At 44.1% G+C, this 13,133-nt stretch overlaps 1 protein-coding gene across 1 annotated transcript in view; it reads right to left on the bottom strand.

The window, feature by feature from the left end:
- Positions 1-12,022, bottom strand: part of RASSF3 (Ras association domain family member 3) — a 104,861-nt gene extending 92,839 nt beyond the window's left edge. The window contains exon 1 of the mRNA XM_064419381.1: positions 11,737-12,022. Coding sequence (XP_064275451.1) covers positions 11,737-12,007 — 271 coding nt within the window. The 5' untranslated portion in view covers positions 12,008-12,022. The remainder of the gene's footprint in view (positions 1-11,736) is intronic.
- Between the last annotated feature and the right edge of the window lie 1,111 nt (positions 12,023-13,133).

Here is a 13,133-nt window from a genome sequence, read left to right as displayed (position 1 = left end):
GCTATTTTAATAGATGCTTCAGCTAAAGAAAGACCAGTGCTCTGCGGTCTTAACCTGTTACTGTGTTTCCAGTGATGTTGAGACATATTTTCTGCAGGAAAGGCTTTGAAGGGCTCCTTTGTTCATCTCTAGCTACCTTCTCCAGGCTGAAAACAAATAAACACCAAAACTGATAGGGACAAATCCTCTTTCAAAATCCCTTAATGTAAATCAACAGAACTTCTCTGGAAAGAGTGTCTTTAAAGACTTTCTTCTGAAGGTTCTGAGCAGCAAATTTAACAGAGATTTCTATGGATACGCACATTGTTCAAAATGCGACTTTCCTCTTAATGGATTTTAAGGCAAATGTAAGAGCCAAATCATTCACTTCCACAATTTACTTAAGAATTAAGCATCTATCAACATAACACTATTCAAAGAAATTAACAGTATCTCAGTACATAGCCTACACCTGCTCCAATCATTGTATATATGAAATTGTTAATCCATGGATTCTATTTACTGCAATGCCCCCTGCAACATTTATCATGACTTCTAGTATGTATTTTTAAACAGCAAGACTATGTAACCATTTCCCAAGGATGGTATGATTTCCTTGACTATGTGTCCAGCTTCTCACACTTGATTTGATTTTTTTGCTTCTGCTAGATCTGAATGGCAGAAATCCCTGGAAAATCAAGACTAATGTCATTACAAAACAAAGGTCCTTTTGTATCAACCTTTAAACGACAGAAAGTAAGGGCTTTGTTACACCAGCTATGTTTACAGCATACAGTTAATAAATCTTCCGGAATTCACAATGTATTTTCTACACTAAAATATGTGAAGTATTTAACCCCATTTTATACATCTGACTTTTTAAACATAGTGCTGCTTGTCGGGACTGAGCTACTGGTTTCTGATTGCATTTCCTGTTGTCAGTGTGTCTCTAAAAACAAATAAACATTTCCATTTATACAGTACCTGTCACAATTCTTTAGCCAGTGTCAATGAAACAAACAGAAGGCAGGACACAGACCACTGTATTTTGTTTTGTTTGAGCTCCACCCTTTCATCCCAGAAGGAATTTAGTAGCAAAGTGACAGTTTTAGCACAAGCAGGAGGTCTGTCACCCAATTCAGAACAGGCAAGGAGCAGAGTTAAAGGCCCAACAGCAACTTGCTTCTCTCGGGAAATAGCAGGGGTCTGACTCTGTATTGGCACCTGCCAAATACAAGATCAAACAATGACTTCTTTTTTTTCTGAATTTTATGCATATAAAATTTAATGAAAATCAAAGTGGCATAAAATACCCTGTACAATTTCACCCTAAGTAAATATGTCATAAATTGACCAGTGCTGCGATTTGTCAAAGAATCCATATATATATATAAAGAATTCATATATATATATATATATATATATGGATTCTTTATATATATACACACACATATATATATATATCCTTTAGCAAGATCTGAAAGGCACAGGAATATTTTTTTTCACTTAACAGAAAATGCTGATACAGTATCTTTATATTGGTATTTTATGAGGCTTAAAAAAATATTCAGTAAAACATATCCTGTTGGAACAACATAATGGAAATAAGGGGAAAAACTGACTTTGGTGATGACAATAACAAACCTGTGGATGTTTATACCTTACAATGTTTAGTGAAACAAAAATAGGCAAGAGCACAAAACGCTGTGTATTACCTTAAAGCAAACAGAACTTACTCTATACAAAAAACACTGGGATGAATCTGACAATTACACTATGCAACAAACCAGGTAATACAGATGAGAACACAGACCTGAATTCGAGCTAAAGTGAACAGCAATGGTAGTTAGAATACAATAATTTCACAACTTCTCCATCACTTCACTTTTTTTGGCCATTGTCAGGCCAAAATGTAAAGCCAATGAACAACAGCCTGCCCCCCACAGCTCAGGGATCAGGGTGTGTGATGATGACAGGGAGTTCCCTCAACCTGAACTGCTAGCTTTAGAGTATGAGCCACTGTGCTCTGCACAGGAATGCGCTGCTCTCAGCTGGACTCAGGAAAGTCCACGGAGTTCCTCCTAAGACAACTCTGATTCCTCACATTACACTGATGTATTATTAAAGTTGAGAATTCGCTGTATTAGAAAGGTACTACACAGAGCTGCATATGCACCTTTCAATCTACTCTGACAGAGAGACAGCACAGAGATACTTTCCAAGGAGGACAAAAGGACCTGAAATGTGAGCAGACTCACACTCTTGATCCCTGCCTCCCTTTAGGGAAAAAAGCCATGTAAGGCTTTTTCCTGCAACAGACTTCAACCCCCAGGTCATACGCTGCTCATCCAAGCGGTGTCTGGAGGAGGGGAGGGAATGACTGCTGCCTTCATTGCTGTCCCACCTGCCTGGCAAGGGAGGTGAGCAGCTGTCCCCTGTGCTATGCAGGCAGCCTCTGACCTCCCACGTCCCTGCAAGAGTGCAGAGGTCAGAGCTCAGCGGGCCCCTGTGCAGGGCAGAAATGCCCACAGAGCCTCCACGTGTGTGGTGCCCTGGATGTGTGACAAGTCACCACCTTGTCAGGAGAGCTGGGTCCCCCACACTGCTCTACATCTGCCTCCCAACCCACTTTCTGCATGGCAACCTGTGCGCACCAGCTGGAAAGCAAAGGGTGCCCATGAAGCACCCAGCAGCTCAGACATGTGCCTGTCCACCCTGACCTACCGAGCTCGACAGACCAGCTCTGAGCACAGGGGGTACACAGTGACCCAGTGGCTGCCTACTGCAGCCCTCCCATGCCCACTGACAGTGCTGAAAGAACAAAAAATACCCCAAACTAAGCTTATTGCTACAATAAAATTCTCCTAAATGAACTGTAAACAACCAGCAGTGCTTGACTGGAAATATTCTCTTGGGGTGTGCGGAGTTCATATATTTTAAAAGCAAATTCTCTGCTAACAAGCATTTTTTAGGGGAACACAGCAGTGCTGAGATACATAAAAATGAAGTCTAATAATCAGGAAGAGCACACACAGTGGTGCCAGATGTGGGGCAGATGCAGAACTCTGCTCTGGAACAGAAGAGCATTTTTCCTCAGTGAGGACTTACTGCCATTTTCACTTCCCCCAGCTCTTAGGCAGAAAATGGCTGAGATGAGTAAAGGATTTAATTTGCTTTGACTTCAACTGTAACTTCTTCATTCAGTCTGGTTTCAGGAGCAAAGATCCCCACACACCTGTTCACAGTAAGAACTGTGTGCAGAAAAAGCTGAGTGTATTAAGTAGTATCTGCTTGTCTACATTGGCAAATGTCCCAATTAACTAGGCACAAAATGAGTTTTTGCTTTCTTTGCAGGCAGTAATATATTTGGAAAACAAGGTGGTGTCTTTCCAACCAATGTGGATGTATGTCACTATGCTATATGCCACACATACAGGCACAGTTCAGTACGAGAAGTATTCACAACAAGGATATTTTCCATATTGATGGACCTTGAATTTCCAGAAAAGAAAGGAGAGACTTCCAGAGCTCCACAAACTGTTTCTCTCACCTTTTTTTTCCCTTCTTGACAGAGATCTGAAATGGACTTCAAAAGTTTTGCAATCCAGAACTGGGTTATGCAGAGAAACACTGTACCCATGCACTGAAACAATGGAATGTGTGCATTTTACCTAGAAATTGTAAACAAAAGCTGCAACCTTCCTTAAATTCTGTTCAGCTGTATGCCAGAATAAATTTTATTCAACTATTAAAAAAAGGGCCCTGCCTAACTAGTCCCTGGGATTCAGCACTATTGCATTACCATGACACTGTCAAGACACAGCATCACTGATTTCATATCAAAACATAATTTATAACATCATGATGTGTGACAAGACTATGCTGTTGCTAGGAAGTTAATAAAGAAGGCAGCTAATGACAGAAAAGAAACAAAAACAAAAAAGAAACAAAAACCCGCTGTATTTGACTTTGAATCAGCAAAACTAGCACAATACTTCCAATTTCCAGCTCAGCTGCTCATCCCTCCCTAATCCAAATAAGCGGCTATATTTGTGAGCTTTCTAAAAAAACTTTGGATTCTCAGCAGCTGCATGTACACAAAAAGAAAGGACTAAAAATTAAGCAGTGATTGGCAATCTGCAATTTTCAAAACCTTGCCTTCTTTTGAAAGGTAGTAATTGAAGAACTGTAGCATTCAAACTGATGTAAAATACCTCTGTTATCAGATTTAATGATATATTAATGATTCTTTTTGGAGATTAATTTGATTTCTCCCCTTAAGATGCAAGGAGTAGGAAGCTTCAATGCTTCAATGAAACATATCCTGGATTTTGAGGAGGAAAATCACTGTTCCAAAACATGTTAATTCACATCTGATTAGTTCTTGTTTAACTCTACAATATATTACACTGTAAATAAATGACTTCCTGAATTGTTACATGGGAAAGAATGTCTCTTTGTGTACTTCAGCACATTTCAAGAAGTATATTTCTTCTTGATTCTTTTCGCTATCATCCATTGTACTGTACTGTTTTATCTCAAATACTTTAATCAGTAAGATTTGTTGTCATGTGCTTTATGTTGTTTTCCAGATGCTGGGAATGTGCAGAGGCAGGCAGGAGTGCAGAGCACTGTGATGGCAGTGTGTGGGGAGGGCGTTGCTGTGCAGCTGAGCATGGGAATGCAATGCACTATATCCTGGAGACTGCTGCTGCTACAATGTGCTGCACTTGCTCCTTTTTAATGTGGTTTGGTTACAGCTTTACTGCATGTCTGCAGGTTTGTGCTTCAAAACCAAAGCTGAATATAAGATTATAAAGACAGATGGAGAACAATTGTGTAATGTGAAAATAACAGATTCATGTTAATCTTAGGTTTGCAATAGATATTATATTAATTGCAGCAAATTCAGGGAAACTATTGAACAGTCTTTAGGAAAACCACTTTTGTATGTAAGCAGCTACACTGTATAGCAGAGGAAAACTAAAACTCAAGGCTAAAACTGGAGAGAAGATACTGAGTTGCCTTGTAACAGAGTTTGACACATAGGATTTGACTCAGTGCGTGACAGACCAACTTGCCTGTGGGCTTCGGGTGACTTTGTGCCAAAATTAGTAGACTTCTCAGTGAGAGCTCACAGGGAACTATCGCTAAGAGAAAACTGATTGAGGCACAAAGAAATGTGTTAAACTTTGCTAAAACAGTACGTTTGTTCATCCTAATCTGGTCTGCTTAAAACCTGACCATTTTTTTAGGGTGCAAGCAAGCTGTGACCCCCCTTCTTTAGATATCTGCATTTCAGTAGGAGTGATTACATGCTGTTTGCACTTGAGATGAACAAGGGTGCACCTTGTACATTTCTCCTCTCTTAGAAGAGTAAATATTTCTTACTTTAGCCATGGCAGCTACTAGATAATAAGTGAATGTTTAGAACAGGAGTATAAGAGAAAACTACAATACAAGAGGACTTGCACTGTAGCTCTTCATACTTTCTTCCAAGCTCCTATACTCACTGTCAGGCTAAGGCACCCAAGCTTCTGCACACAATGCATCCTTCCTTTCCTGAGCAAAATAAAAAAGGCATTCCTCAATGCTCAGTACAGTGTGGAAAAAACAGGCATGTCTAGCAGCTCCTAAAGCCACCCCGCCAGCACACTGCTGACCTGCATTTCACTGTCTGGGAAAAGAGATCCTTCCAAGAAGGCTGGAGATTTCTGGTCAACACCACTTAACAACAGAAGGAAGATCTGACCACAGTCTCTGTTCAAGAGCTGATCTCTAATGCTGGCTTGACCAGTGACCTCACAGGTAAAACATTACTTAATATATTCCTGCTTCCATCTCTGTCTGCTTGGCTCTTAGCCATTCAAAGCGGGGACTGCTTCTCCCTGTCCAAGCATACTCTCTATTATGGACTTACACTGCCCTCCTCCTGCTAGCCCTAAATGCAAAAAAACCCCAAACCACGCTATTCATTTACAAAAAGACATATTATGCAGTAAAACCTTTAGTTTTGCCTTTGCCTCCAGTGTGTTAAAACCACAGATATTCGCAATATGTATCTAGCATGCAGGCACAGCATAATTTAAAAGGCACCTGGATCATTACATCCCACAATAATCCAAACTCCCATCCAAGCAGTGCTAATCTGTTGAACTTTGAGCATGGGATAACTGTATAAAACCAGCATCAAGTCACAGGAAGCTCTTCAAAGCTTACCCATGACAACATCAAGTTCTTCCTTCGTTCCCCAGGACTTTCTCCAATCAGGAGTTTTCACACTGGCAAGAAATGCCAATATTTTTGTTACTAAGATCTTTGCTTTTCTAAGCACATCATTGCTTTGATGTTTTATTACACATCTTGAATACATCCAGGGTTAGGAGCACTGCCTACAGAAACACCTGCTTGATCACATCTCTATTAGCAGACCCCTTTCTGCTCCTGTATCATCTCTCAAATACTGGTGTGTTTGAAACCAAGCCCTATGGCATCTGTGGTTCTTGCCCCTGTGTGTGAAACAAAACACAGGGTATCTCACATCAAGCTGCCCTGGGCAGAGGAGACTCCTGCCCACTGAAAAAATCCTCTGCAGGAGCTCCCAGAGCGGCTCCAAAGCATGTAAGGAAGACAAGTGGGAAAACCACAGAGCATTTTCAGAGCCTTTCTTTTCAGTGATGGCACAAGAATGTAAGAGGATGATCTAGAAATTTTTTCTCTACACTGCTATGCAGCCTCTAAACAACTGCTTGTATTCTCTGTAGTCTCTTAAGTTTGCATCTGAGACACCCAGACTCTGAAGAACACCGTAATTAATAATCAACCATTTATTCATGAGGGTGGGAACAACAACAAAGAAAAGTGCTCAGAAACAGGTGAGAGTTTCTGCATGGGACAGTGCATGGCTTAGGAGTGGAAGATGGGACTCACACTGTAAAATAAATGTCAGAGCCTAAGAAAAGAGGATCCACCATAACCTCAGTGAGGAGTTACCACTCCCTGCAAACAGCAGGGGAAAGAACTCAGCTTTGAGCAGTGAGAACCTTGCTGTGGCTACAGAGACCACAGACATGCCCCAGGAGGCAGAGAGGCACTGGGGAAGACAGCAAGCATTACTCTTGAGGAGCAAGCTCCACCAAAGCTGCTTGCTCTTTCCATCTCCACACCTCTGCCTTTCACCCTGCGTCAGGCACAGTCCTCTGCCAGTGCAGGGCACAGCACTGCACAGGGATTTTTCTCCAGCTCTACCAGCCCTGCAAGCTCCAGGAAGCACTCCACTGGGGACAGCAAACCACCCACACTGCTTCAAATGCAACAGGGAGGAAAATAGGGCTCTCTCTGAGCTGAGCTCCACCAGCAAACCCAAACCCTGTCACCTCCTGCTGCTCCAGCCTCTAAGGATTCTGAGAAAATGTGGTAATTTTGCATTTAAAAGAAAATATAAAGCACTGGGGAAACTGTGCATCATTAAAAACCTCTCTGGAGAAAGAATGGGAAAGGGAAGCAGACTTTCACCACCGCTATTTCTAATCTGATGCCTAGTGCTCACTCCACAGATAAAGCTTTCAGAGGCTCCTTCAACTCTGAACAGCTTTGGTAATTCAAGTAGTAAGTCTTGTAGTTTCAGCAACTTAACCCCCTCATTACATTCAATTAAACATGAATGTAGTCCTACTGCAGAGATAATGGACAATGTCTACTCTCTTACTTAAAAACAATAAAATGTATGTTACACAAATTTGGTGGTCAAAAAAGTACTTTCTGAAGGAAAAAAACACACTAACCTCTCTGATTGTTCCTTTTCTCCATATTTCACTCTCTACAGGGGCATCTATTTCTTTGCTACTCCTGACAATTAGTAGGCATCTAGATAATATAGCCTTTTTTTCCCAAGGTTTTTGTGCCGTTGTTTGTTTTTACAGATATTTAAAAATCCTTGTAGTAGGAGAGCTATACTACATATTAAAACATAACACCTCTGTTCTTCAACTGCACTAAAGCAGGAGTCAGCTACTGAATATTCAGAACCAACATAAAAACATGTTAGAAATTGAACAAGGCCCCCACCAAAATACCCATTTCTCAGCAGAGAAAAAAACAAAGAGAAAGCCCCAACAGGCCTTGACACTGTGCTATACACTTCCCAGGGAATGCTTGCTCAAAAAACAAAGACTGAAAATTTGGTAAAAAAAAAAAAAGATGTAGAGAAGAGACTGTGTCCATCACTAAATGCAGGAAAGGAGCCACTTCGTTTTCATGGTACCTCCAAAGCATCTGTTTAAATATCCTTAGAAAGTTTGAAATGAAAGTCTTGTAGGACCTGTAATTTCTCTATATTCTCTTAAGTGAAGAGTAAAACTTTTGAAAAGGTTTAATTTGGTTTCGTCTGGCTCAGTGGAAAAGTGTAAAATGCAAGGACAAAGAAAAGTTACAGAAATTAACTAGGAAGTCCAGAGCAAGTGGTCCACAAAGTAATTCCTTTCACACTCCCATCACCAGTCTATTCTCCAGTAAAACTGCTTAGAAAATGTATTTCATAGCCTGGCAGTAGAGGCTTCCATCCAAAGCCATGAGAAATGCCTCATTTTTCAAATGGCAAATGACACATTGATATAATGCAACAATCTCTTACACTACATAATGCTACACACCAGCAATAAGATATAAGAAATGGAGAATTTTCACTCCAGACTACCTTCAGATTGAGAGAAAAATTGAATGCTAGCAAACAAAACCCACTTTTTGCTGTAGACCATTCCATTATGTAAACTGGAATAATCCCGACTGCTTCTATTTCAAACAACTTCATGTAGAGAAGTCAGGCCAGGCAGTGGAATTCTGCATCTGCACCAGGATTTTACCCCAAATAACAGAGGTGAAAAGGTGAATAGCAGAGCAAACCTGGGCTGCTAAACCAATTAAGCCTCTCTTGAAAAGGAATCCAAAACAACAGCAAGAAGTTGGATGCTACAAAGTATCCTTTCCAGAGGGATTTCATTACACTTGGCTTTCTTCCTGGGCTGGGGTCCAGGAATATCAGCACTGCCTTACTTCTTTTCAAAAAATAAATTGCTTTCATAATGTGCACCTTGTGCACTGCATTGAAATAGACAATCCTTAATCTTGACTTTTTTTTTCTCTTCTGATCTCTCTTCCCTGAATAGCATGAAACTAATTTTTAAACTTTTTATCAGAAGCGTGAAAACTTGTGAATTCCAAACAAAAATCTTACAAAAGGCAGAAATATATTTTCTTGGTAGTTCAGGGAGGTGTACCCACTTTATGAGGTACACCAAGGAGTGTACAAAAACCCTAAGACAATCACAGACCCACTGAAAAATGGTAAGAGTAAAGCCTAACCTCTACTGAAAATCAGCTCAGGAAATTTTTATATACACTGTGGGGAAGGAAGGATAGAGATACTCAAAGAAATCACCATTCCCATAGAGAACTCAAAGGCTTTTCTTTCAGAAAAAAGTGTGTGTCTAAATATTTTAAAATTACTCCTTTGATGTGCCTTTTGACTGCTTCCCTACCCCAGAGGAAATTTCTCATGCCTTTTTATCCTTGTCACTTCACTCACCATGTCTGACTTAGATCATGTCTAATGGCAATGATCTGGTGAGTCTGATCTGACTTCAACCAATACTGAGAGAGGGTAATTTAAATAAATACAGTATTTATGTCTTTGTGATTCAGAATCATAAGAATTTAGAAGATAGATCTCTCTTTATTACCAGATGCCCATCCGGAAGATGCTGTTTTATTTGGCTTTTTGAAGGACATTAAGTGGCTTCTGGAAAACATAGGTTTGTTCGGGAAACTTTGAGCACTGTCACACCTTACCAGGCAGATTAAAATCTTTGAAAGGTACTTCTAACCTCTGCTGTAATCTCTGCTTTTTAAAGGATACCCAAAGGAGACCATGGCATTTTCACAGAGGCCACCACAGATTTGGCTATAGTCCTGGGTGCATCCGATTCAGCTCTCAGGGCCACTCTAGACACACTTCAGCTGCTGAGCACAGCCGTGCCCGCTGCCTTCCCAAAGCAGGGGACATCCTCTCCGATATCCACCGGCTCACAGGAGAGCCTGTGACTCTGGGTGTGGACTGACATCTGGCCAGAGTGGATTTAGTGACTCTGAGCCAGGAAGGCAGCCAGTCACATTCCTTCAGGTCTTCTGAGCTGTCCTGACCCAGTCCCTATTTCTGTTGCCCTCAGCCACTTTATCAGCCAGATCTGCTCACCAGTCTGGCCCACTGGCTGTGCCTGCCAAGGGGGTAAGAACAGAGGTTCTAACAGCAGCCCTTGTACTCTTTAGCTGGTGCTTCCTTTCACCTCCATAGCACTTTACAGCTTCTAAATATTATATTCATGCTAGATCATAAAAGTTGAATGTTTCCTCTGCTACTTAAACAGTAATTTAAGAGAGCAGCTTGAACTACTATGCCTTGTAAAAATTGAGCTTGTCACAGAGGAGAAGGAAAAACATTGTAAGCTGTAATTGTTCTGAGAAAATGTTGCTGCAAGATACATAATCCTATGTGACACTTGAAGTTCTTGTCACGGAGCGTTTGATCATAAAAAAAATTATTATTTCCAAGGTCTATTTTCACATCAGTGCACTACACATCCTGTCAGAACAAATAGTGCACTAATGCAAATGACAAATAAAAAGTATTTTCACAGCCAAAGTATTTCCATTCCAAGAATAACTGTAAAAATAGAGCTACTGAAGGTGAGTGTAACCGTGAGAACAGTGTGTCATAATATGAATTATATTTATCAGCAGAGGACAGTATGGGGTTATTACATCCCCTTAAAACAGAAAAAAAAAAGAAAAAAGGAGAAGACTGACCTGTCTTTTCCACCCTGTGTTTCAAATACCAGCTGTTAAACAAAGGCTCAGAGATGTCCATCAAAAGCGAACCACACACCTGAACATGTCACACCACTAGGGATAGCACTGGATTGTCCTAGAAAGCCACAGCACTGCAGCTGTGGGTGAGGAACAGCCAGCCAAGTGAATGCACCCATGGAGATCTGTGCTGAAACCACCCTTGAGGTTACAGTGCAGCCCAACAACGTGGCCAAAGCCTTTTCAATCAACCAAGGGATAGCAAAAGAGGACTTTTCACCAGCACTAGATTATGTATGTTGCCCTACTGTAAAGGACAGGAGCTAGAATGTGAATGAAATAGCTGTATATTAGAGTGTGGCATTGGTAATAAAAGGGGTGCAAAGGAGGAAAGTTGCTTTCTATGCAGGAAAACGCATCTTTGCCGACTAAGAACCAGAGCCCAGAGAGCGAAAGGACGTGTATACATCCTGTGTACGTGGGACATGCGACACACGAACACAGCTTTGCCTTGGGCTTGACCCGGCCAGCCGGGGAGCAGAGCGCCTGGCTCTGGGCAGGGCTGGCAGCACACACCAGCCCTCAGGCAGCGCTCCGCACACCCTGCGACACGCGTTACCGTCCTGCCGGCTGGGGACGGAGCACTTTTACCTGGATCACCCGCACCACCCCAATGCCAGGCCGGTGTCCCGGCAATTCAGCTCCCGCTCGGCAGCCGTCGCGCTCCAACGCTGCACATGGCGAAACCCCGGCTCCCGTCGGGGCTGGGCGAGGAGCGCGTTCCCGGGCGCGGATCGGGAGCCGCCTCCCCTGGCCCCTCGGTTTTGTCAGGGTCTCCCGCGGCCCCGGCCCCGCCGCTCCCGGCCCCGCTCCCCGCTCCCCGCCGGAGCCACTCACCCGCGCAGCGCAGGCCCTGCGAGAGCACGAAGCGGCAGCACAGGTCGCACCACGCTCCCGCCGCCGCCGGCCCGAAGCGGTGCGGGGGCTCCGGCGGCGCCTCGAAGATGCTGCGGACGTGGCGGGGCCGCGGCGGCGCCGGGCGGCGGCGGCCGCAGAGCGCGGGGCCCGGGCGGGCTCCGGGCGCGTCCGGCTGCGGCAGCGGCGGCTGCGGGGGCCCGGCCCGGCCCCGCCGAGGCTTCTCCCGCCGGTCCCGGGCGGCCGCCGCCATGGGGAGCGGGGCGCGCCCGCCGCCTCTGCCCGCCCCACGCGCACGGCAGCCGCGGGCGAGGGGAGCGGGAGGCGGCGGGGGCCGAGGAGGCGCCGCACCGCTCCGCGGCCTCCCCCCGACCGCCCGAGCCCCGCCGCCCGTCCGCCGCCCGCGCCCGGCAGGCACAAACTCCGCAGCATTCGGCACAAACGCGCCCCGGGCGCTGCGGCAGCCCCTGGCACCGGGGAGCTGACAAGGGCTGGTGATGCGCTTCAATAGGCTCCCGTTAAAACGAGCTGCCTCAGTTCCCTAAAGCAGCTACTGGGGGAAATACTTCCCAGGGCTGGGCAGAGCTGCCAGAAGCCACACCTGGATGGGGAGGCTGTGGCGGCCGGGGCAGTCAGAGCTGCTGCACTTGTGCGAGCTCCAGGAGCACAAGGCTGAAGCACCGCGCCGTGCCCGCCTGCAGCACAGCCGGCCGCTGCCCGCCTCATTGCCCACAGGCAGCAAAGCTCTCCGAAAGATGTGCACCTACAACTACTGCTGCCTGAGCCAGTACCAGTGACAAAACAGCAAACTCCACCGAGGGATACTACCCCTACCACATTTTTTTGGTGACTGATGAAAAAATAAAGCTATTTAGGGCACAGAAAAATAGAAGGCTGTCAAGTCTTGCCAATGGCAGAATCAGTCACCAGATCTCCCATCAGTTAACCTGTTCCTATAAGCCTTCAAACAGTATTGCTGTTCCCAGAACAACGTGTTCTGGCACTTGCCTCTACTATTAGAAAGGTTTCTCCAAAGTTGTAGGCTGTTTTTTTTTTGTTTCAACTACAGTTTATATTGATAATCTATAACCCTTTCACCACAGACACAGCGAATGCTGATCTTCTGGAACAGCCTGTAGATCACCAGACTTTTACTTCCCCCTTCTTCTAGTTCTCCCTTCTTTCAGCCAACAACTCCCCTTTTTCCCAGTTCTGCTCACGACTACCCAGAACTGCTCTACAACTGTACCACTTCTACAGTGACTGACTACATCAGAACTGATTGAGTTCTACCAGTGAGCAGAGACTAGGAATTTTACCACCATTAAAAGAATTAACATAGTTCAGAACACATGTCAATCAAGTAGTTGAAAAAAATT

Source organism: Passer domesticus, chromosome 5 (genome assembly GCF_036417665.1).
Source record: "Passer domesticus isolate bPasDom1 chromosome 5, bPasDom1.hap1, whole genome shotgun sequence".
Taxonomy (NCBI): Eukaryota; Metazoa; Chordata; class Aves; order Passeriformes; family Passeridae; genus Passer; species Passer domesticus.
This window is presented reverse-complemented; position numbering and strand designations above follow the sequence as displayed.